The sequence below is a fragment of the Sapajus apella genome, unplaced genomic scaffold (genome assembly GCF_009761245.1).
Source record: "Sapajus apella isolate SASKATOON/1434 unplaced genomic scaffold, GSC_monkey_1.0 scaffold30, whole genome shotgun sequence".
Classification (NCBI taxonomy): Eukaryota; Metazoa; Chordata; class Mammalia; order Primates; family Cebidae; genus Sapajus; species Sapajus apella.
In genome coordinates, this window is record NW_022436970.1 from 8,156,956 (window position 1) to 8,179,626 (window position 22,671).

A 22,671-nucleotide genomic window follows, 5' to 3' on the forward strand; every position below is an offset into this window, starting at 1 on the left:
CTGTATGTTTATATCACACAAATTTTCAACTTCTGCTCTAACCCCATGCTGGAGCCGTAGAACTTCATGTTCTGCCACCTGTTGATTCCACCTGCATGTCCCACAGGCATCATGTAAAATTCAGCATGGCCAATCCCTGCAACCAGAATTACTCTCTGTCTCCCACTTTAGCTAATGCCATACTGCTTTCTCCCCAAGTCGTATACCTGATAGTTAACCTAGAATATATCCAATTAGTTCTTTAGTTTCATAATGCCTTTCTAATCTCTTCCCTTTCTTTATACCTGTGCCACCCTGTTAGTTGAATCCTTGATTGTTATTTCATTGAAACCATTGTAGAATATCCTAATTTTTCTCCAATCTTAGCTTTCTACTATTGTTTCGCACTATATCCAAAGTACTTTTTCTAAGTATAAATCTCCTCATGCTATTCTCCTGTTAAAAACCCTTTACAAGTTTCTTACATACAAGGCCTTTTATCATCTGACATCTGTTCATCTTGATGGTTTCATTCCTCTCCCTTCCTCCTCCATCACACACTCTGCCCCAGCCATGCCAAACTAATTCATCTCCCACCACATAACATCGTCTTCTGCTTCCATGCCTTTGCCTATTCTCTTCCCTCTGCCAAAAGAATACCATTTTATAGGCCGGGCGCGGTGGCTCACGCCTGTAATCCCAGCACTTTGGGAGGCCAAGGCGGGTGGATCACGAGGTCAAGAGATCGAGACCATCCTGGTCAACACGGTGAAACCCCGTCTCTACTAAAAAACTACAAAAAATTAGCTGGGCATGGTGGTGCGTGCCTGTAATCCCAGCTACTCAGGAGGCTGAGGCAGGAGAATTGCCTGAACCCAGGAGGCGGAGGTTGCAGTGAGCCGAGATCGCGCCATTGCACTCCAGCCTGGGTAACAAGAGCGAAACTCCATCTCAAAAAAAAAAAAAAATACCATTTTATAATGTAAAGTGTAGGATATACATTCAAAGGCTATATTACATATGTGTTTGTATTAGTCAGAGTTCTCCAGAGAAGCAAAACCAATATGATATATTAAGAGATTTATTTTAAGGAATTGGCTTATGCAGTTGAGGGGGCTGGCAAGTCCAAAATATGTAGGAGAGACCATAAGACAGAACACTCAGGCAGGAATTTATGTTGCAGGCTTCAGTCCAAAATATGGCTGAAAACTCAAGAGTGTTTGAGGTAGATTCCTTCTTCAGGAAACCTCACTTTTTGCTCATAAAGCCTTCAACTGCTTGGATGAGGCCTACCCATATTTTTGAGGACAATAATCTCCTTTACTTAAAATCAATTTATTGTGGATGTTAATCACATCTACAAAATACCTTCACAGCCTGTGTCACTGTTTGATTAAATAACTGGGTACTATATCGTAGCCAAATTGACACAGAAGACTATGACTAACCATCAGTATGGTTTAAAAAACAGTAATTATACTGTCACAAAGATGATGAGGGAAAAAAGAAGTAAAAAATTTTTAAATAATAATAATTAAACTAACACCCATATAATTACTATCTAGCTTAAGAAATAGAAAATTATCAATATCTTAAAAGTTCCATATATGCCCCTCCCTAATCATGCCCCTCTCTTGTGATCCTGCAAGTTTAACACTTGCCCAGAATTTTGTATTACCATATTTTGTTTTTATTATTTTACCACATATTTATTTATCCCTAAACAACATATTGTTTAATTTTGCATATTTCTCCTATCCTGTGTATATGGAATCTCCTGTATGTATTCTTATTTGATTTGCTTTTTTCACTCATTTTGTTTACAAGTTTCTTTTTTTTTTTTTTGAGACGGAGTTTCGCTCTTGTTACCCAGGCTGGAGTGCAATGGCGCGATCTCGGCTCACCGCAACCTCTGCCTCCTGGGTTCAGGCAATTCTCCTGCCTCAGCCTCCTGAGTAGCTGGGATTACAGGCACGCGCCACCATGCCCAGCTAATTTTTTTGTATTTTTAGTAGAGACGGGGTTTCACCATGTTGACCAGGATGGTCTCGATCTCTTGACCTCATGATCCACCCGCTTCGGCCTCCCAAAGTGCTGGGATTACAGGCGTGAGCCACTGCGCCCGGCCCTGTTTATAAGTTTCATTCTTATTGATATTTGTTTACAAAAGTAGTTCTTTTATTGTCCTTACTGAATATTCCTTTGTATGACTATGCCATATTTTATTCATTCTTCTTTTTGGGAAAATCGGTGTTGTTTCCAGTATTCTGTTACTACAAACAGAATTACAAGCATCTTATGATGCACATGTGCAAGTTTGTGAGATATACATAGGAGAGAATCAACAAGTTGTACAGTGTACACATTTTCAGTTTTGCCTGCTAATGCCAAATTGTCTTCCAAAATGCTAACAATTTATACCTCTAGGCAATGTATGGGAGTACCCTTTTAGTTCCTATGTTTACCAACACTTGGTATTGATAGACTTTCTAATTTGGTGGGTATAAAATTACCATTGTGGTTTTGATTTGCATTTCTCTGCTGTCAAATTTGAGCATCTTTTGGTATGCTTGTTGATGAGTTGTATTCTATTAAAGTCTGTTTAGGTTTTTTGCCTATTTTTCATTTAGGCTGTCTTTTTAAACCGTTAGTTTTTAAAAGTTTGTTATATATCTGGAATATACCAATACTTCGTCAGTTTTATGTTTTATGACTATCTTTTTCCAATTTATGATACGTGTTTTCATATTTTTGGCATCTTTAAACACTGACTCTTAATTTGTTAATAGTCAGATTGATCATTTCTAAAAGACATTATTTCCTATACTTCTGAAATTTTTTAAACTGACTTTATACAATAAAATTCTTAATTTTACTGGAATTGGTTTTTATGTATGATATGAGCTAGCACTTCAGTTATATTTTTTTTTTCTATATGGACAGTGTGTTATTTCAGTATTCAGTATTGTTTATTGAACAGTTCATCCTTTTTGCACTGATTAGCAATGCTGCCTCTGTCTTATATGAAGTTCCAAAGTATGTACATGTCTGTTACTGGGCAGCATTCTTTCTCACTGATTTCTTTGTCAATTATTATAAAAATGATATGCTGTCTTTATTACAGTTATCTTGTTTAAAAGTCCAGAAACCCAGTAGGACAAGTCCAGTGTCCTGTCCTTTTTGAAATGTTTTGACTGTTCATGACCCTTAGCTTCCTCATGTAAAGTTTAGTATTAAATTGACAGGTTCCAAGAAGGATCTTATTTAGATTCTGATTGAAATTGAATTGATTCTGTAAATTAATTTGGGGAGCCTTCTGTATGATTTTGAGTCTTCCTATATACAACATGCTGTATCTTATATTTATTTAGCTCTCCTTTCGAAGCGCTGGGACTACAGGCATAAGCCACCATGCCCAGCCTGTTTTATTTTTCTTTCTTTCTTTTAAAGTTAGTTTTGAACTAATCTTCTCAAATATTGAACTTTTAGCTATGCTGATTTTTCCCTACTGCTCTTTTCTATTTCATTTATATCCATTTTCATCTTTATTTCCTTTTATTTTGTTTAAGTTTGTTTTTATTCTATTTTTCTAACTTCTTGAGGAGGAAGCTTAGGTCATTTTTAAACTTTTCTAATATATGAATTTAAGGGTTTTGGCTTTCTGTTTGTTTTTTGAGACAGAGCCTCCCCGTCGCCCATCCTGGAGTACAGTGGCACCTTCTTAGCTCACTGCAACCTCCATCTCCCACTGATCATACCACCTCAGCCTCCTGAGTAGCTGGGACTACAGGCGTGCATCACCATGCCCAGCTAAATTTTTATATTTTTAGTAGAGACAAGGTTTTGCCATGTTGCCCAGGCTGGTCTCAAACTCCTGAGTTAAAGTGATATACCCACCGTGGCCTCCCACAGTGCTGAGATTGAAGGTTTGAGCCACCATGCCCAGCTATGAATTTAAGGTTTTAAGTATTGCTTTAGCTGTATCCCATGCATTTGCTATATTTTATCTTTATTATCATTTAGTTCCAATTAGAGTTTTATTTCCAGTATTTCATTACTGACCCATGGGGTTTGTTTAATTGAGGGACAGTGGGAATTATCTAGTGATATTTTTGTTACTGATTTCTAACTTAACTACATTTGGAGAACATATCTGATTTCAGTCCTTTGAAATTTGTTAAAATTATCCTAATGGCCCAGATTATAATCAATGTGGCATTTGAAAATAATATACCTTCTGCGATTATTAGGTATACTGTTTTATATATTTCAATAAAATAAAGTTAGTTAGTTTTGTGGTTCAATTCTATCTTTGTATCAATTTTTTTGTGACCTGCTGGTTTTGTCAGCTGTTGAAAGACTTGTTAAAAGTTATGACTGAGGATTGTCTACTTCCCCTTTTAGTTCTTTTCAGTTTTGCTTTGTATGTTAATTAGATGCCCTTTATCAACTTGAGGAAGTTTCCATCTATTCCTAGTTTTTGAATGTTTTTATTGTGAAGGGAGGTTAGATATTGTCAAATTTTTTCTGCATCAGTTGAGGTGATCATGAGGTTGTTTATTCTTCTATTGATACAGTGTAGTACATTAATTTATCTTGGAGTATTAAACCAACCTTGCATTCCTGGGATAAATCCCACTTGGTTATATTGTAGAATTCCTTTTATATGTAGCTGGATTAAGTTTGCTAGTGTTTTGTTGAGGATCCTGGCTTCCAAGATAAATGCGAAATCTAAGTCTGTAGGACAGGGCAAATAAGAAGCAAGCCTGTTTCACCACAGATCACCCTACCTTCATTAGGGTATGGTTGGACTGAGTAAGAGGATGAATTTAAAGACTTTAAAAGGAGCAGATAGATTCCCAGATTCCCTCTCCAACCTTGAAGGGAGACTAGAGCTTTACTCTGTGGACTTGAGATATCAGGCATAGCTGATAGCGGTAGTGAGGTATGCACTTATAGATCAAACCATGCTGAAAAAAGGGAAAATAAGTGACAGCTAGTTAATGATGGGACACCTCATTACCCTTCTAATGCTGGCAGTCAGGATTATTATACCCATGGGAAAAAAAGATCAACAGAACGTTAGGTTTGTGCCATATTCAACTTGAAATGACGTCTACCCATGCATAAAGAGATTCTAATCCACATTTTGGTGTCCCAGTCATTAGCAGATTTCCCAAGATTACCAGTCATTTGAGAAAAACCTAGAATACCAAAGACAGATGAAAATATAGAAGAAAGAAGGAGGCTACTGGAGGAAACCGGGACAATGCAAGGAGGAGAAAGAAAAATTAAAAAAAAAAAAAATCCCCTTAAAAACCAAAAAGCAAATAACTAGCCAAACAAACAAATGCTATAACCTGTAAGACAAGAGAGTGGGGAAGCAGAGATTACATTCAAAAAAGGGTAATCTAGAATTTCCCACATGATAAAAGTTTCATTCTCTCAGAATAATGCCCAAAGTCCTTACTGTAATCTACAAGGCACTATAGGATCCGGCCCTCTCTTCTAGTACATCTAAGACCTCATCTTCTATCCTCTCTCCCTTGCTCACCCTGCACCCACCCTGGCCCCTTTCCTTAGGACATGGCAGGTCTACCCCCACCCCACAGCCTTTGAGCAGTCTCTTCCTAGTGTCTACAGCACTTACTCCTCCATCTCCTTCATGTTTTTACTTAAATGTTACCATCTCCATGAAGCCTACTGTGAACACCTCCATGTGAATTGTACCATTTTCCACTTTGGTCTTCCTAGTACCCCTTATCTTACTCAATGCTTTTTCTAAAACCCTATCGCTTTCTAATACACTACATAATTTACCTGCTTTTTGTATATCTATCTCTCTTACTAGAACATAAGCTCCACAAGAAGGTAATATTTGTCTGTTTTATTTACTCTATCCCCACTGTCTAAAAAGGTGCCTAGCATGTAGTAGGTAGACATTAAATATTTTTTTAGTGACCTCCATGCCCAAACATGGACCAAGAATATTCAGAAGAGCCATGCATTTTCTGGTGTGGTTGCCAGATATTAGAGCAGCAGTTTAGATCTCTCTACCCTTTCTATCACTGACTCAGTCTCCCTGCAGGAATGGTGTTAACTTTTAGCCACCTAGCATATCCCTTATATTTCATTATATTATATTTCAGTATAATATATTTCATTATATTTCATATCCCTTATATTACATTAAAATAAGGGATCTTGCTTTTTGCAACCTGGAGAAAGGAAAGGGGCATAGAACAGCTTTTGCTGGGAAAGTATGTGACCACAGTATGTGTGTATGTTAAATATATAGATGTATATAAATTTTACTTTTAACATTAGATGGTGGGGAAGCTAAGGGAGAATAGAAAACATTTAGAAAGAAGACTAGTGAAAATCAAACTAAATTATTGTTATATGATTGAGATTTTTTAAAGCTATTTCTGTGCCTAATCTAGCAATCTAGTATGAATTCCTTTAACAAAGTAACTGCCAAAACTAAATTTTTAATTAACATATTAGCTTATGGGAATATTAAAAATTAAATTAAAACATTAGATTAAACCATAGTATTTTACTATGTAAACTGTATTTCACTAAAGTAAATTTTTTTAATCAGGTTATTTTAAGTTCCATGATAAAAGAATGTGAACAAAAAGTAGAAAACAAGACCGTCCAAGAGCCTCAAGGGTAAGACATTAATTCTTTTTTTAAGGCTACATGTTAACCTTAATTTCTCTATCTAAATTTGCTATCAATGAGTATAATGTATCATTTTGTGTTATGTTATAGTCATTTGTTTGGAAAACAAGAAAATGATTTAAGTCATTGGTTCTCAAACGCTGGTCCATAAACCATCTCATCATAATTATCTGGGGAATTTAAAATTCAGGTCTCTACCCCATGTCCTTTGCCTTCCTTTCAATATTCTCAGTCAGCCTAGGGATCTGTACATTTAAAAGCTTCCAACAAAATTCTGATACGTAGCTGGATTATTCACTCACTGTTCAAAATAATGTCAAGAGACTTGTGACACAGTTGTAAGATGAACAACATACTGCATAAAGGATTATAAACTTGGGAATGTTCTAGTCACATGCTTCTAATCAAACTAATTAGAATCCAAGTATTCAGTAAAATGAAAACATAAGCATAGATGTGAAAGAGTATAATGTTGGGCTCTCAGGAGTGGAGTTATTTACAGATGGACTGTGTATAAACCTTGAGCATCTTAAATGGACTCTTAGATATAAAAAGCTCAAAAGTATTTTCTTCAAGGCTGACTACCAGGAATAAGAGCTTCATCCTATCAGTCTAGAAACACACACACACGCTCACACATGTGCTCCTCCCTGTTCCCCATGTGCAACACACATATGTCTTTGATGTTAGAACCCTTACGTTATAAAGCATCTTAGGATGGAAGCAATCTTCATACATACCTACCATTTTAGCCATGGAGGGTTCAAACAATAAACATTCACATCTTCTATATTATTAGTGGCTATCTATAGAGATTTTCTAACAAACAAAAAGATAAACAAAATATAATTAATTTCTGAACATATAACCATAGCCCAGCTTCAATTTCATCCATACCCCACCTACTTCTCCCTCTCTTCCATAGATAAGTATTATTTTAAAAATAACATAAACACAATATCATTAACACACCAACATAATAATAACAACTTAATATCATCAACTATCTGGCCTTTGTTCAAATTTCTCCTTGTTTCACAAATGTCAGTGGTTGGTTGGTTGTCTTTCCTTACAGTTTGTTTCTTTGAATCAGGATCCAAATGAGTTCTATACATTGCAATTGGTTGCTATGTTAGGTCTCCTTTAACCCATAGACAGAATGTTACCCTTCTGTTGCTTTTTTCTCCATATGATTTACTTATTGAAGAAACTGAGTCCTATAGAGTTTCCCACCATCTGAATTTTACTGATTGCATTTCTCTTCTGCCTTTTAACATGTTCTTCTATATTTCCTGTATATTTAGTAGCTGGGTCTAGATCTAGAGACTTAATCAGATTCAGGGCAAGCTTCTGCTCTCCTCAGGTTTTTACACATATGATTCTGTCTGCCAGGAGTATTCTTACTCTGCCTGGCTAGTTTCTATTCATCCTTGAGGACAGAGCTTAGATGTTGCCTCTTCAGGGAAACCTTCCTTGACCCCACCCTTCCTCAGAAGTCTATTGTAGATCAAAAGTGCAAGAAGAAAGCCTTAAACAGTAAAAGGAACTGCTTCTAAGATGGAAGGAAAAGCGATAGTGGGTGCAGATAAAGATATCTATGTCTGTGAAGAGCTCTCCCCTTTGCTATGGGGAATACAAAGATGATGCATGCAAATGTTTCACCTTCAAAGAGCCTGGGTTAAAAGCAGTGTTTTTCAAACTGCAGATCATGATGTTAGTACATTAATTAATTCAATTGGTTATGATAAGTATTTCGTCCCAAGAAATAGAATCAAATAGAGAATACATCCCAAGTTGTAAGGATGAATGTTTCTTGTGAAACATCAGTTAGCTGTGTAAGTGCTATAAGTCATCACTTAAAATGTGTCTCTGACTATGGATCTGTGTCAGAAAAGTTTGAAAAGCAGTGATCTGCAGGCAGAAAATTTATGCACAACTATTTTGGTACCCTTCTTATATTCATTCAGCAGTAAGTGAAATTCAGAGTGCTTACCATGGGCTGTTCACAGAGATGAGCTTGAGCAAATTGCAACCCCTTCCCTCGGGGAATTCACAGCTGAAAGTGGGAAAAAGAAGCTAAAAATATAGATAAACACTAAAACAATGCCTGCAGTGGTTCCAAGGAAAAAGAAACACAGGAGTGTTCAGATATGAATGGCTGACTAGGGAAGAAAAAGGAAGAGAAAAAGAGGATGACATGCAGAAAAATCAGCACTGTGCAACATGACAAAAGTTACCGATGAGTGTATTTGGGAACTGTAAGTAAAGCTACAGCATGAACTACATGTGGGAGAATGGTAGAGATAAGTGTATAAAGGTAGGCGGGCATCAAACAATAAAGAATTCTGTGTGCCACACTGGGAGATTTGGACTTTATCTTATAGGCCAGGTGTTGGCAATCTTTTTTGGAGAGATGGTAAATATTATTTTAAACTTGGGAGACCATACAATGTCTGTCACAGCTACTCAGCTGGACTGTGCTGTTGTAGCAGGAAAGCAGTCTTTGACAATGTGTAAATGAATGCACATGGCTGTGTTTCAGTAAATATTTACAAAAACAGCAGGCTGGATTTGGCCTGCTACCTGTAGCCAACACTTAGGAACTTTTGATTGTCAAGCGTTAGTGTCCGTTAGTATCACCTGAAAATAGCTGCGTACCATCCCCAGAGTTTTTGATTCAGAAGATCTGAGTGGAGTCTGAGAATTTGTATTGATAACAAGTTCCCAGGTGGTGCTAATGCTGCATGTTTAGGAACCACACCTTGAGAATCCCTCTTCAGGAACCGGACTCTAGTGAATAGGGAAGTGGGTAGAACAGATTAGAAAGCTGTAATAGGGGCCGGGCGCGGTGGCTCAAGCCTGTAATCCCAGCACTGTGGGAGGCCGAGGCGGGTGGATCACGAGGTCAAGAGATCGAGACCATCCTGGTCAACATGGTGAAACCCCGTCTCTACTAAAAATACAAAACATTAGCTGGGCATGGTGGCGCGTGCCTGTAGTCCCAGCGACTCAGGAGGCTGGGGCAGGAGAATTGCCTGAACCCGGGAGGCGGAGGTTGCGGTGAGCCGAGATCGCGCCATTGCACTCCAGCCTGGGTAACAAGAGCGAAACTCCGTCTCAAAAAAAAAAAAAGCTGTAATAGGAATACATGATGAGAGGAAGTGTGGGCTTGGATGGGAAGGTAACAGTAAATAATGCTTATGAACCAGATACCATTCTAAGCATTTTTCATATATTTGCTAATAACTGTCATACTAACCCTACAAAGTAGATACTTTTACTATTCTCGTTTTACAGATGACAGGGAGGTAGTTAAGTTGCTCAGAGGCCACATAGCTACTAAGTGGAGGAACCAGAGCCCAGGCAGTATGATCATGAGACCATGATCTTAACCACCATGTTATAATGCCAGTGTATGGCAATGAATATGAGAAGATGGATTTGAGATACATATCTCATATGTAAACTCAATTTAACTTGGCAGCAGATTAAGAGTGAAAGAGAACAGAATCAAAAGATTCCTACATTTCTGATGTGAACATTTAAACAGATGATGATAAAATACAGCAAAATGGAACTATGAAAGAACTATTCTGAAGAGGAATATTTAAAATGTGAGGCACAGGTAGAGAAACACTATAGGCAGTTCATTGAGACTTAAGAACCATTAGCAGCGTATAGGTGGTAATTAAAGGCTTACAGTTGGAATAGGGGTAGATAAAGGACACCACCTGAAAAGGCAGCTCTGATGGGGAGAAGGTGACCAGGCATGGAATTAGAGACCAAAATTTAAGATGCATATGGAAAAACTTCACTGAGAAATAGAAGGCAAACCAGAATGGCGTTAGAAATCAGGTGGAGATTTTGTTTTTGTTGGAGGGGGTTGTTTTGTTTTTGTTTTTGTTTTCTTCGAGACAGAGTCTCTTTCTGTCTCCCAGGCTGGAGTGCAGTGGTGCCATCTTGGCTCACTGCAACCTCCGCCTCCCGGGTTCAAGCAATTCTCCTGCCTCAGCCTCCCAAGTGGCTGAGATTACAGGCATATACCATCACACCCAGCTAATTTTTGTATTTTTACTGGAGAGGCGGTTTCACCATGTTGCCAGGCTGGTCTCAAACTCCTGATTTCATGTTATCTACCCACCTGGACCTCCCAAAGTGCTGGGATTACAGGTGTGAGCTGCCGTGCCTGACCCAAATGGAGATTTTAAAGAGAAGGAAAGAGTTAAATAATAGAGGACATAAATAGTTTTAAAGAAGACAGGGATATTAGTTGCAATGGAAAGATCTGAGATTTGCTTGAAAACTTGCAGTAAGGATGCACATTACTTTATTAGGCAGCCCATTTCATTTTATAACTTTTTTTTAAATTTCTCTTTTCTTGGATTAAAATCTCCCTTTCCAAAATGCCTACACCCTCGAAAACAGGTCTTTATTATCTGGTAGAGGGGTGGGGGAGTGTTACAGACCCCTTTATAAAACTGATAAAAATTTACACTCTGTCTTGGAGTGGGAGTGGAATTGCTGTAATCCAATGATTTTTTTTTTCTTACTGGAAAGCTTTGTAATATAGACCTGGGCCTTCTGCCTCAGATGGAAAGAATCAAAAGCACTGGATTAAGCCTAGGCATCTGCATTTTCTTTTTTTTTTTCTTCTTTTTTTTGCCACGAGATGTGTTTTATTTTCATTATTCATACAAATAATTTTCTATAACATCCTGGGGCAAACCGGAGAATTTGGCAGTCTGATTGGGGGGGGTCCCTTCAGAGACCCACAGGCCGGTGGCATCCGCACAGAGTGCCCAGGTTCACAGTGCAGCTTGTGGCTCGTGTCCATCTTGCAGGTGGCTCTTCCTCCACATCAGGACCAGGGTCTCGAAGATGACAGGGGCAGGAAATCCTCCAGGATCTTACGAAATTTCACTCCGCTTCTCCTGCTCAGTGGTCTCTTTGGTTGGCAGGGTGTTCTCCTGCGTCTCCATTTTCTTCAGTTTGGCCTTATCAAAGCTGGCAATTTCTCCCATGTCTGGTTTGTCTGCCATTTTCTTAAAACAATCCGTACGGTCCCGCTCCAAGCCCGGGCTCCTGGTGCTCCCACTTGCGTTGCTGCAGCAAGAGACCAGCATCTGCATTTTCAAAACAGTTTTCCAGGTGACTGTGATGTGTATCAGTAGACTTATGTAGATATATATACCCCTGCAGATATACATTATATATCCAGTTTTTTCACATGTGACATACGGAGGCATCAGTTAAGTCACCTAAATCTTCTCCAGACCAAATATTCTTCATTTCTTTCATTTTTACCTCTTACAGTTTCCAGACTCCTTAACATCGTCATTGGCCTCCTCTGAGAATATCATTAAAACTTGATATCTCAACTGTGGTCTGACCCATAGATCCCCTTTTTCTAGATGTACATGTAAATCATACTTATCTTTTGATTTACAATGAGTTTTCTAAAGAAAAGGAAGAGCACTGAAAAGCTCGAGTGTTAAGGAAAGGCACCGTAGGACTTCAGCTGGGCTTTGAAAGATGGGTAGTCAATGGATAGAGAGAAAGATGTGAGAGTGATTGAACAATCGACTGGGCAAAGCTGACTGAGCAGGTCAAAGAGATAGTGACAGTGGTATGGAAAAACAAGAAATAGATTGCTGCATTTCTTGAATGCAAAGCACATTTTATCTTGTAGGTGGTACGTAGCATTAAAGATGTCTGAGCTAAGATGTGATATCAAGAAGTGACTTTTAGAAGTTAATCTGATATTTAAAGATGCAAGACTTGGAATCACTGAGTTGTGAAGTATTAGCAATGGAAGTAAAAAGAAACAGAGGAAATACTTCAAAGAATAAGGTCACAGGACTTGGAGACTGGTTTGAAATAGAAGTAGAAGGAGCTATTGAATTCACTGTTAGGAACAGAGGAAAATGGCAGAACCACTGGCAAAAAAAAAAAAAAAAGTGGGGGAAGAATTAAAATGGGGAGTTTAATTTGTAAAGTTAGTGTGTGAACAAAAGCTTGAGATATTGGCTTTATCTAGCAAATAATAGTGATGTGGGACTGACCCTCGGGAAAAGGGATGCGATTCAATTTGAAACATTGAAACTAAGTTTTACTGTTGAAGAAACAAGAGCCAAGTACTGAACCTTAGAGAAGATTACTTTGTGTAAAGAGAAGCAACAGGAAAGAGAACCATTGGTGTACTGTCAGAAGAGCAATGTGAGGATTTTCAAGGTGGGGGTTGTGGTTGGGTTTTTAACTTGAGTAATTCGCAGTGCACACCCTCATAGACTGCATAGACCTGGGTGTCCTCTACGGCAGCACACACCTCGTGCAGTAGATTCAACTGCTGAGTAGACATGGTGAGCACCTACTGCTTGCCACATGTTGTCTTTGACATGTTCAGACATGTTATCTTAAATCCTCAGAATGTTTTGCAACAGAAATCGCAAGCTGTGTTTTACAGATGAGGAAACTGAGTCAGAGAGATCTAAAACATCTTGGCCAAAGCCACAAGGCAATAAACTGGATTCCTGAGTCTATTATAGGACAGTTGTCAGGTCATTGAAAAATTGTGCTTGATCAGTATTCTGTTTCTGTTCAGTACTATGATAAATCAGCAATCTTTAGTGGACATTTAGATTGTGTTTATCCCGACATAGCAGGTTGGTGAAAAAGAAAGAAGAAATGGATGTGAACCTGATTGAAATCAATGCAACTGGCAATTCAGGACATTCCCCAAAAAAGGAATGTCCCCCCAAAAAAAGGAATATACCGTAGGATTATTATCAGCACAGGACAAAAACCTCACTGTGATTTAATTTTCTCATTTGTGAAAATACTAATAATATTTATCTTCCAAGATTTCTGTAAGAATTAAATGAGGTGATAAAGAATAACTACTAACAATTACATCATGCTATTATGTGCCTAGCACTATACTAAGCTCTTTAGAGTTGTATTAATATAATTCTAATAACCCTGGGTGGCAGATAGAATCCTCCTCGTTTTACAGATAAGATTAAATAATTTACCTTAGATCACATAGCTCGTAAACAGAGCCAAGATTCAGTGCAGCCTCAGACTTCTTCCTAACCACCACACAGATGCTTCCTTTACTATAGATGATGAACGTGAAAGCCCCAAACCCAGTATGGAATAGACAAACTACCTTCCAAAATATTAGTTTCCCTTTTGTGATGCCAATACAGAGTGTATTTGTTCAGGATATGCTACTAAAGAAATGAAAAAAAAAGATGTTATTTTGGTTTTTTAATTGCTTTACATGAATTTTAAATTTTCTTTCCTAGCTCAATGTCAATTGCTGCAAGCTTAGTGAGTGAAGATACAAAGACCAAGTTTTTGAACAAAATGGGCCAGTTGACAACATCAGGTGCCATGTTGGCCAATGTGTTTCAGAGAAAGAAGTAGAAGCAGGAAGGACGCCCCAGTAAACACTAAGGTGGACCTCAAGCAGACTGGTTCCTTGTACTTGAAGTACTTGCCTTTTTTATTTCCTCAGTTTTATGTTCTTGCATTATAATTTTATCCTAACCTCCAAAGATATTTGCACTGCTTTTGATTACTGCTGTATATTTGTTGATTTTGGAGTTACAACTGTGGTGATAGAAAATCGAGTTGTTGGTCTGTACCAAGTCCCTTGTCTATGTTCTTGTCTTTCAGAATAATTTTTATATAAATATATATATAGTGAAGAATTTTTTTTTTTAATTTTTGGATGGGATATTCGCAAATATCTGTATTATACACTAAGCTATTACAATGGTACTTAAATAATGTAAATTTGAAGTCATTGTTATAAAATAAAGTGGAGATTACTTAAGTATTTAAATTATGAAAGAATAATGCAGACTTTTTATTGTTTCTTAACTGACTAGAAAGAGCCACCAGCATTACTCTGTGCCTTTTGGACTTCAGTTTGTGTGTTCTGTAGGAATTGTGTGCATTCTATTCACACAGTATTTCTTTAGGATGCTGTGATGATTTGAATTACAAATCCTACAGTAATTAGCTAAAGATGAAACCTTCATTTCAGAATTCTCATGAATATTCTTTAAGTGCTATTTAAACCTCCCCAGCACTTAGATGCATACAATGGACTTACCTGAGGAAAGACAGCACATTGGCATGGGGAGAAGTAACCAAGGTGAATTTTACAAACTGGTGTGTAGTAGATTTAAATGCTCAAAAATAAATGTAACTGAGAAGAGCTTATAATTGTGAGATGTTTCCCAAATTGAGATACAGAAGAAAATATAGTTTGAATCTGAAATTTAACATTTATGTAAAACATTTTATTTAAGATATTTTCTAATGATTTTAATTTTAGAGAGTATCTTTTCATTCTGTGTGTTACAGAGAAGTACTGAAAAGTTAAGGACATTTGGGGGCTGCTTTTTTTTCCCTCTAAACTAAAAATGACATTGGCTAAATTATTACTGATTAGTTTCACCTTGTCCCTTAAAGTCAGTGACTTCCTGTGTTTGATGTATATTACATAGAGTCTTAAGTCAGTGTACAGCTCCACTGGAATTTGACAGTTATCTATACAGTCATGCAACTTGAAGTAGAAAAGAGTGCTGGATATAGAAAGGGGTGATTGGTTTGAGGGGTTAATGTGAGGCCTTTTTGAAAAATGAATATTTTGATAAAGAGAATTCTTGTTTGAGCACAGTCGATGCACATAGGTGATTCTCATATTTGTTGTATAAACTGGTTTAATACATTTGGAACGTAGTTGGATTACATTCATTTCCTGGGAAAGCTAGCTTACCACACATTCAAGTTTATAAAACGATTTGCCATAGGCAAAGCCATTTAAAAAGTTCATTCTGAAATTATTTCATTTACCTACAGTGAAATAATTGTGAACCAAGTAGTCTCTCTGAAAACTGTTGGGTTCTAGGCATTCCTGAGAAATTGAAAGTGGCTACCTTTCATGTCAAAAATGTCGATCTATTATAAATAAAATGTTTTTGCATATGTTTTTGTTTTGGTTTGGGCTATGTGTTTTATTTTCATTTTGAAATATTATATTTTCTATTACACAAAAGGAAATAAGAAAAACCTATATTCATGAAAATATACTAATAATTTAGAAATATAATTTATGCCAGGCACGGTGGCTCACGCCTGTAATCCCAGAACCTTGGGAGGCCGAGGCGGGTGGATCATGAAGTCAGGAGATCGAGACCATCCTAGCCAACATGGTGAAACCCGGAAAAATACCAAAAAAATTAGCTGGGCGTGGTGGCACAGGCCTGTAGTCCCAGCTACTCCGGAGGCTGAGGCAGGAGAATTGCTTGAACCCAGGAGGCAGAGATTGCAGTGAGCCGAGATGGTGCCACTGCACTCCAGCCTGGGTGACACTACAAGACTCCGCCCAAAAAAAAAAGAAATGAAATATAATTTATGTAAATTATCTATTTTTATTTACTTTTACTTAAAAGGGACCATGTTGCTATAAAACTAATACATGCCGGGCGCGGTGGCTCAAGCCTGTAATCCCAGCACTTTGGGAGGCCGAGGCGGGTGGATCATGAGGTCAAGAGATCGAGACCATCCTGGTCAACACAGTGAAACCCCGTCTCTACTAAAACTACAAAAAATTAGCTGGGCATGGTGGCGCGTGCCTGTAATCCCAGCTACTCAGGAGGCTGAGGCAGGAGAATTGCCTGAACCCGGGAGGCAGAGGTTGCGGTGAGCCGAGATCGCGCCATTGCACTCCAGCCTGGGTAACAAGAGCGAAACTCCGTCTCAAAAAAAAAAAAAAAACTAATACATTTAAGAGGTAACTGGAAGAAAAATGTTTAAATTCTGATTTGCTTCAAACTATAGTAGAATATGTGTATGTTTATTATCAGGTGAATGGGTATAATATATTTTTATTGTGAACATTTTTATTATTTAATGAATATATTTATTGAAGTGCTAATGTTTTTTTAAAAGGCAGCAGTAGGCAAGATTCACAGTGTATTTCAAGTGAGAGTCTCCCTTCTTAAATATTTTAATATCATTAAGATTTCACATTGTGTTTTTTTGTTTGTTTTTTGTTGTTTCACATTGTGTTTTTTTGGTTTTTGGTAAAATATGTCTTGTCATTATAGACCAGATAGACACTAATAATCGAGACCAAGTTTTGGACTGGGGCATAAAACTCCCATACTTATTCTTTTTAAACAGAAGTAAACTTACGGTACAAGTTTTTAAGTATTCAACTTAATGAAAAACTAAGTTTGCAAAGTAATGAAAAGCTAATTTCAAATTATACCTGTGTTTCCAGAGTAATCCGGAGATTAAATTTTTTCACAAATCCAGAAGTGCTATAAGTACTAATTTAGCTGATTTCTTCCAAGAACAGTGTTTGAATGATGGCAGTATCTCTCTATATACATCTGTGTCTATAACCTTCATTGGTTTGCATCATTCACCTCTTTAGAGAGATTTTTTTTTTTTGCTAAATATCAAATTGACTTTCAACCTGAACGAAATTGTGAATAATTTCAGTCATACCGTACTCATTATACAGTGCTTTTAGGGTATGTGAACTACTCTACTTTACACTGTAATTTTAATGGGGGTTTCAAGTGAACTTGCTATCACATTCTTATTTTTTTAAAGTTGGTTCAAATAGTATCTGTTAAAGTTTAGGGAGTTGAGATCAGTATGTATTAAACTGTCTTTTCATCATCCCATTTTTTTAAAACAACCTATTTTGGACCATTATTTGAACTTTAAGGATGTGACTTTCTCTAGATACTACCCTGCTGATCTTTGAACTGCAGTAGCTAACTACAGTGAACATCCTGTGCTGATTATACTTTCTTAACTATTCTTGTGTAAAGAATATACTAATTTTTTCAGTACATTAAAGAACGTTACACTTTATTTAGCTCTTTAATGTTACACTTAAAGAGCTTTGGGCCGGGCATGGTGGCTCATGCCTGTAATCACAGCATTTTGGGAGGCCAAGGTAGCAAATCACCTGAGCTCAGGAGTTCAAGACCAGCTTGGCCAACATGGTAAAACCCCACCTCTAAAATACAAAATTAGTCAGGTGTGGTGGCGCACACCTGTGATCCCAGCTACTCAGGAGGCTGAGACAGGAGAATCGTTTGAACCCAGGAGGAGATTGCAGAGAGCCAAGATTGCAGCACTGCACTCCAGCCTGGGTGACAGATGGAGACTCTGTCTCAAAAAAAAGAAAACAGCTTTGTAATTAGCAATTCTAATTCATGAAATTCTCTGGATTAGCCAGGTGACAAAATTCAGACTTCAAGGTTGGATGCTAATTCTTTTATAAGCAAACTATGAAATAAGTTTAGCCCTTTCTATGAGTAGAAATGTATTTCAAAGTTCTACTGTAACTTTACAGCGTGCTTGGTTTTGTTACTATTTTCTTCAGTGTATTAAAAAGAAATAGAGGCTGGCCAGGCACTGTGGTTCATGCCTGTAATCTCAGCACTTTGGGAGGCTGAGGTGGGCAGATCACTTGAGGCTGAGTTCAAGACCAGCCTAGTTAACGTGGTGAAACCCTGTCTCTACCGAAAATACAAAATGAGCCAGGTATGGTGGTGCACGCCTGTAATCCCAGCTAATCTGGAGTCTGAGGCAGGAGAATTGCTTGAATCCAGAGAGTGGAGGTTGCAGTGAGCCGAGATCGTGCCACTGTACTCCAGCCTGGGTGACAGAGCGAGGCTCCATCTCAAAAAAAAAAAAGAGAGACAAACTGCTAATCAAAAATAATATATCTGGTAAGTTTCTGCGTATTGGTAAATAATGAGATTTTAGACAGTTTTCATACTACGTAAGAATGTGTTCTATGTGTATTTTCTGTGTGAACCTACACTGTAATCACAGTCTCATCACTCATATTTTCTTTTCAGGACCAAGTACAGGAGACTGTTTTGATTGTCTTTTTTGTGGTTTACTTTGCATGTTTAAGACAAATCTTAAAACATTGTATTCTCTATAAGACCACACCAATCATAAAGTACATAACAGTTAATATAAACTTAACACTGCATCAAAAACAAATATATTTTATTTTTGTTAGTATATAAGTAATACCTTCAGTTCAGTGTCATGAGGAATGTAAACTGTTCGCTTTTCTCCAAAGAGGCTTCAATAAATCTGGGAAATTCTTTCTCCAATATATCTATACGGAGGACCATATTACTATTTTAATTCCTATTGTAATTCCATTACAGACTAATCCATCATATTTATTTCAGCTAGATCATTCATGAATAGATTTCTGGAGATACTTTAATGTAGTAAAATATATGTAGTTTATAAACTGGCATTTTGTGTTGTGTGTTATATATTAAATTCTTTGTCAGTGATGTTTTTAGGGTGGCATTTGTTAATAGTAATCTGCTTTTTATAATCTTAACAAACTACTTCCCTCCTGGAAAAGTAACCCTTTCTTGAATTGTTGGCATTTTAAACCTTAGATATTTTCAGCATATGCATCTTCAGTGAAGCTGGAAATGTTACAGATATCTCTCTATAAAATGTACATTGCTGAGTAATATAAATCTAATAATTTCTCATTGTCTTTATGATTTCATAGATGCTTTATCTTCATTTCTCATCATTAATTGATAGTTCTTTAAATTCTTAGCTTTTTCTGTTCATAAGTCTTCCCATCATGTATTAAATAATGAACCTTAAAGGTGAATAGTTTCATAATGTAACTGTTTTCTAATTTATTTTTCATTGGAATTTCTAAATATGATCACCTTTCTGGTCAAATTCTTTTCTGACCCCTAAAGAGCATGAAAACCTGTTCTCTATTCCTCATGGGACTTTATTTATAGAAATTACATAATAGTAAACCTGAAAGTGCTTTAGTACTTAGGGAATGGGAAATCAAAATAAAATCCTAAGCCCCCCAGGCTGACTGAACAGACCTCCTTTTGGCCAAGGGGACCCCAGAGAAACCTTCAAAACTAAGATACCAGCATGACAGGATGGGAGGTCAGACACACCTCAATATGCCTCTTCCTTATTAGCATTTAACCAGAATTCTTTTCTAAGGAGGATGCAGAAACCAGCTCTGGGAAACAAGAAACCAACAACTTACTCCTTTATTGCCTTTAGCGAATCACCTGAGGCTGATACTGGGTGCCCCCTCCCTGTTTGCAGCCACCTCTTTGCAATTTCAGTGTGACTGCTCACCAATTTCACATTGCATCCCTTCCTCGAAACTGACCATCTCCAGACAAGTTTTGGCCCACTTGAGGATGTGCAATGAGGGTTTTTGTGTCCTCTGCCTCACCATTTGACGTCAAAGGGCTAAAATGCCACTCTCGGATCATGTTAATGTTGCCATATTTTCAACACGGTATCCATGAAGAGGCATGAAGCTCATATGTGCATGTTCCTCCTCTCATTCATATTCATGACTCCTCCTACAGCTTGTTGAAGTTGCTTATAGCCACGCCAGTCAACATCAGTTCCTGTTCCCTCTACCCCTCCCTCAAAGTGCTTGCTCTGCCTTCTGCCAGATGCCTACACTTCCCAACCTGCAGGACAGCCAGCCTGAAGGCTGCAATCCTTTATGAGAAATGAAGCTCTTATTTCCAAGTTTATAAACCTCATGATTCTTCACTTGACAAAAGTGTATGAAAAGTTCAGGGTGGAGTTAAAATTTTTAAGCCACTGAATAACTAAAGCATGAGTAAACATGGATAACCCTCTTCTCTATATTTTTGTTAGATCTCATGTTCCAGTAAGTAAATAGGTTACCACGCCAGGCATAATTGATGAAAAATTGCAGTAGATGGCAGAAACCACTTTGATTGTTACTTTGCCTACTTTAACCTCTCCCAGAGCTTCTAACCTAGTAAAGACTAGCCAGGTTCTTTTGCTTTTTATTTACCAAAACTTGTGATTTAAGTAGTCAACTTAAAATTTTCCATTACATAATCTATGTAGGTTTCTGAAAAATATTTTACCCTTTATAACTTCACTCATGTCTATTAGTGTACGTTTGATTCTCACAGTAACTGGCTTCCTTTGATACTGAGTTTGAGTGTGTTGGCTCCTTCCTTTAATCTTGGAACTAAACTTCATACTAGTAAGGAATATAAGAATTGACATTTCTTGAAAACAAATTGGTTCCTAGTGTTACCTTTAGAAAGAATCTCTTCAGTTAACCATTGATCAATAATGAAAGAAATTAGAATCTAGGTTTCTTGCTAAAGCTATAAACGTGTTCAGATCTTAGGGGATAAATGCTACATATCAAACTTGGAGACCATTTTGTTTTCTTTGCCATACCTCTCAAACCCTTAAGGCATTGTATTATCCTCAAGAAATTATGGAGGGGTGACAGAAGACTAGAGATGGGCAAACGTGATTTTCAAACATGAGAAGCCAATAGGTTTTACAAAATATGGATTACCATTGATTTGGTTTTCAATCCAAATAACAGCTCTCAGGTTGGCCTTTTCTGACCACCCAATCTAAAGTAACCCCCTGCACGTCCCTCATATCACCTTGGATTTTCTTTTTTATGATGACTCTTACTCATTTTCTTGTTTTATTTTGGTCTCTTTTTCTCACTAGTCTCATCTCCGTGAAAGGAAATGTCTATCCATTTCAACCAGTGTCTTTTCAGTACTTAAAGAATGCCATTTATATGCTAGGTACTCAACAAACATTTGATTATTGAATCATTGAGCTTGATACTAATTCCATGCAAGATTGTTGACTAGATTAAAAGGATGGTTTGTGAGCATAATTAGACATCCCCCTAGGTCCCCCAAACTCATACTTGAGTTTGCTAGGACTACGTGTCAAACTAATGCTCTTTCGATAGAGCTATTATGTATCAGTCAGGAGGATGGTGAAGTATTGTGCATCTTGACCTCAGCAAGTACTTGTTTCTCATAATGTCCTTGTTTATATCTGAGGTAGAAAATATTGGCTAAATAAGAGTGCAGATAAAGAGTGTGGCCTAAAAAGCTAGGCTGAGCTTATGTTCCTATCTGGCTTTCTGGCAGCACCCCTGATCAACAAGCCTCACCAAGTTTACCAAGGGATTTGTAAATGCAGAGAAGCCATTTTTTTTCCAAAGATGGTCAAGTAATTCATCATTCACATATATTTATGGAGTACCTATTTTATGCTAGGCACAGGGACAGAGGGAATAAGACCAACACAGAACCCACTTACAGAGCTTGCACGCAAGCAAGGAAACAAACAGCTTGAGAGAGGACTGAGGAGGATTTGCTCTAATTAAGGTGATTATGGTTTACTTTGGAAGGCTTTGCTGAGGTGACATCTTACTTGATAACTGGGAAGAATAGGCATTAACCATGTGACATTAAGGAGAGGGGGAAAAAGCAGTGTGTGCATAGGCCACAAGGTGAGAAATTGTGCTGTATTCAAGGAACTGGGAAAAAAAACCAACATGGCTGGAGTGAGAGTATCAGAAGATAAACTGGAGAGAGGCATGTGGCTGGACCGTATAGCACCTTGTACACTGTGGTTAGACGTAGAAAGGGAAGCCCTTGAATAGTATAAGTAGTGAAATGACTTGATCCAATTCATATCATGGCTAGATATACTTTTGCTATATAAGAATGTGTTGCAGAAGGTCAAGAGTAGAGGTTGAAGGCAGAAGCAAATACAGTAGTCCGGGCAAGAGATGATAGCTTACAAGAAAGTGGACGGAATAGGGCAGATTTGAGATATACTGTGAAAATAGAATTGCCATGATAGATTGGATATGAAGAGTGAAGGAAAAGGAAAATCCAAGGATGTCACCTAGATTTTTGGCATGAATAACAGTACATAATGGGTGATGACAATAGTTACAAAGTGAAGTAAAGAACAATTTTGTCTTAGATGTGTTAACTTTAAGATGTCTGAGAGTTGCCTGTGGAAATGTCAAATCAGAATTTAGCCAAATCTAGGTCTCAAGAGAGGTCAGGACTGAAGATTGTGGAGTCATCAGTATTTTGATAAAGCCGTGGG

The 22,671-nt window shown here is 37.6% G+C and overlaps 1 protein-coding gene and 1 pseudogene across 10 annotated transcripts in view; one reads left to right on the forward strand and one right to left on the reverse strand.

The window, feature by feature from the left end:
- RELCH (RAB11 binding and LisH domain, coiled-coil and HEAT repeat containing) overlaps positions 1-15,670 on the forward strand; it is a 124,097-nt gene extending 108,427 nt beyond the window's left edge. For 6 of the 9 annotated variants that reach the window (XM_032293666.1, XM_032293667.1, XM_032293671.1 and 3 more), the window contains 2 exons: positions 6,584-6,654; positions 13,974-15,666. In XM_032293666.1, the coding sequence (XP_032149557.1) occupies positions 6,584-6,654; positions 13,974-14,094 (192 nt within the window). In that variant the 3' untranslated portion in view covers positions 14,095-15,666. Of the gene's footprint in view, positions 1-6,583; positions 6,655-13,973 lie in introns of all 9 variants that reach the window. The other 3 variants (XR_004273586.1, XM_032293675.1, XM_032293670.1) reach the window with 1 other exon arrangement.
- On the reverse strand, positions 11,306-11,810 carry LOC116561751 (annotated as a pseudogene). The gene has a single exon (XR_004273587.1). The product of XR_004273587.1 is annotated as a thymosin beta-10 pseudogene (transcript).
- Positions 15,671-22,671: the final 7,001 nt, after the last annotated feature.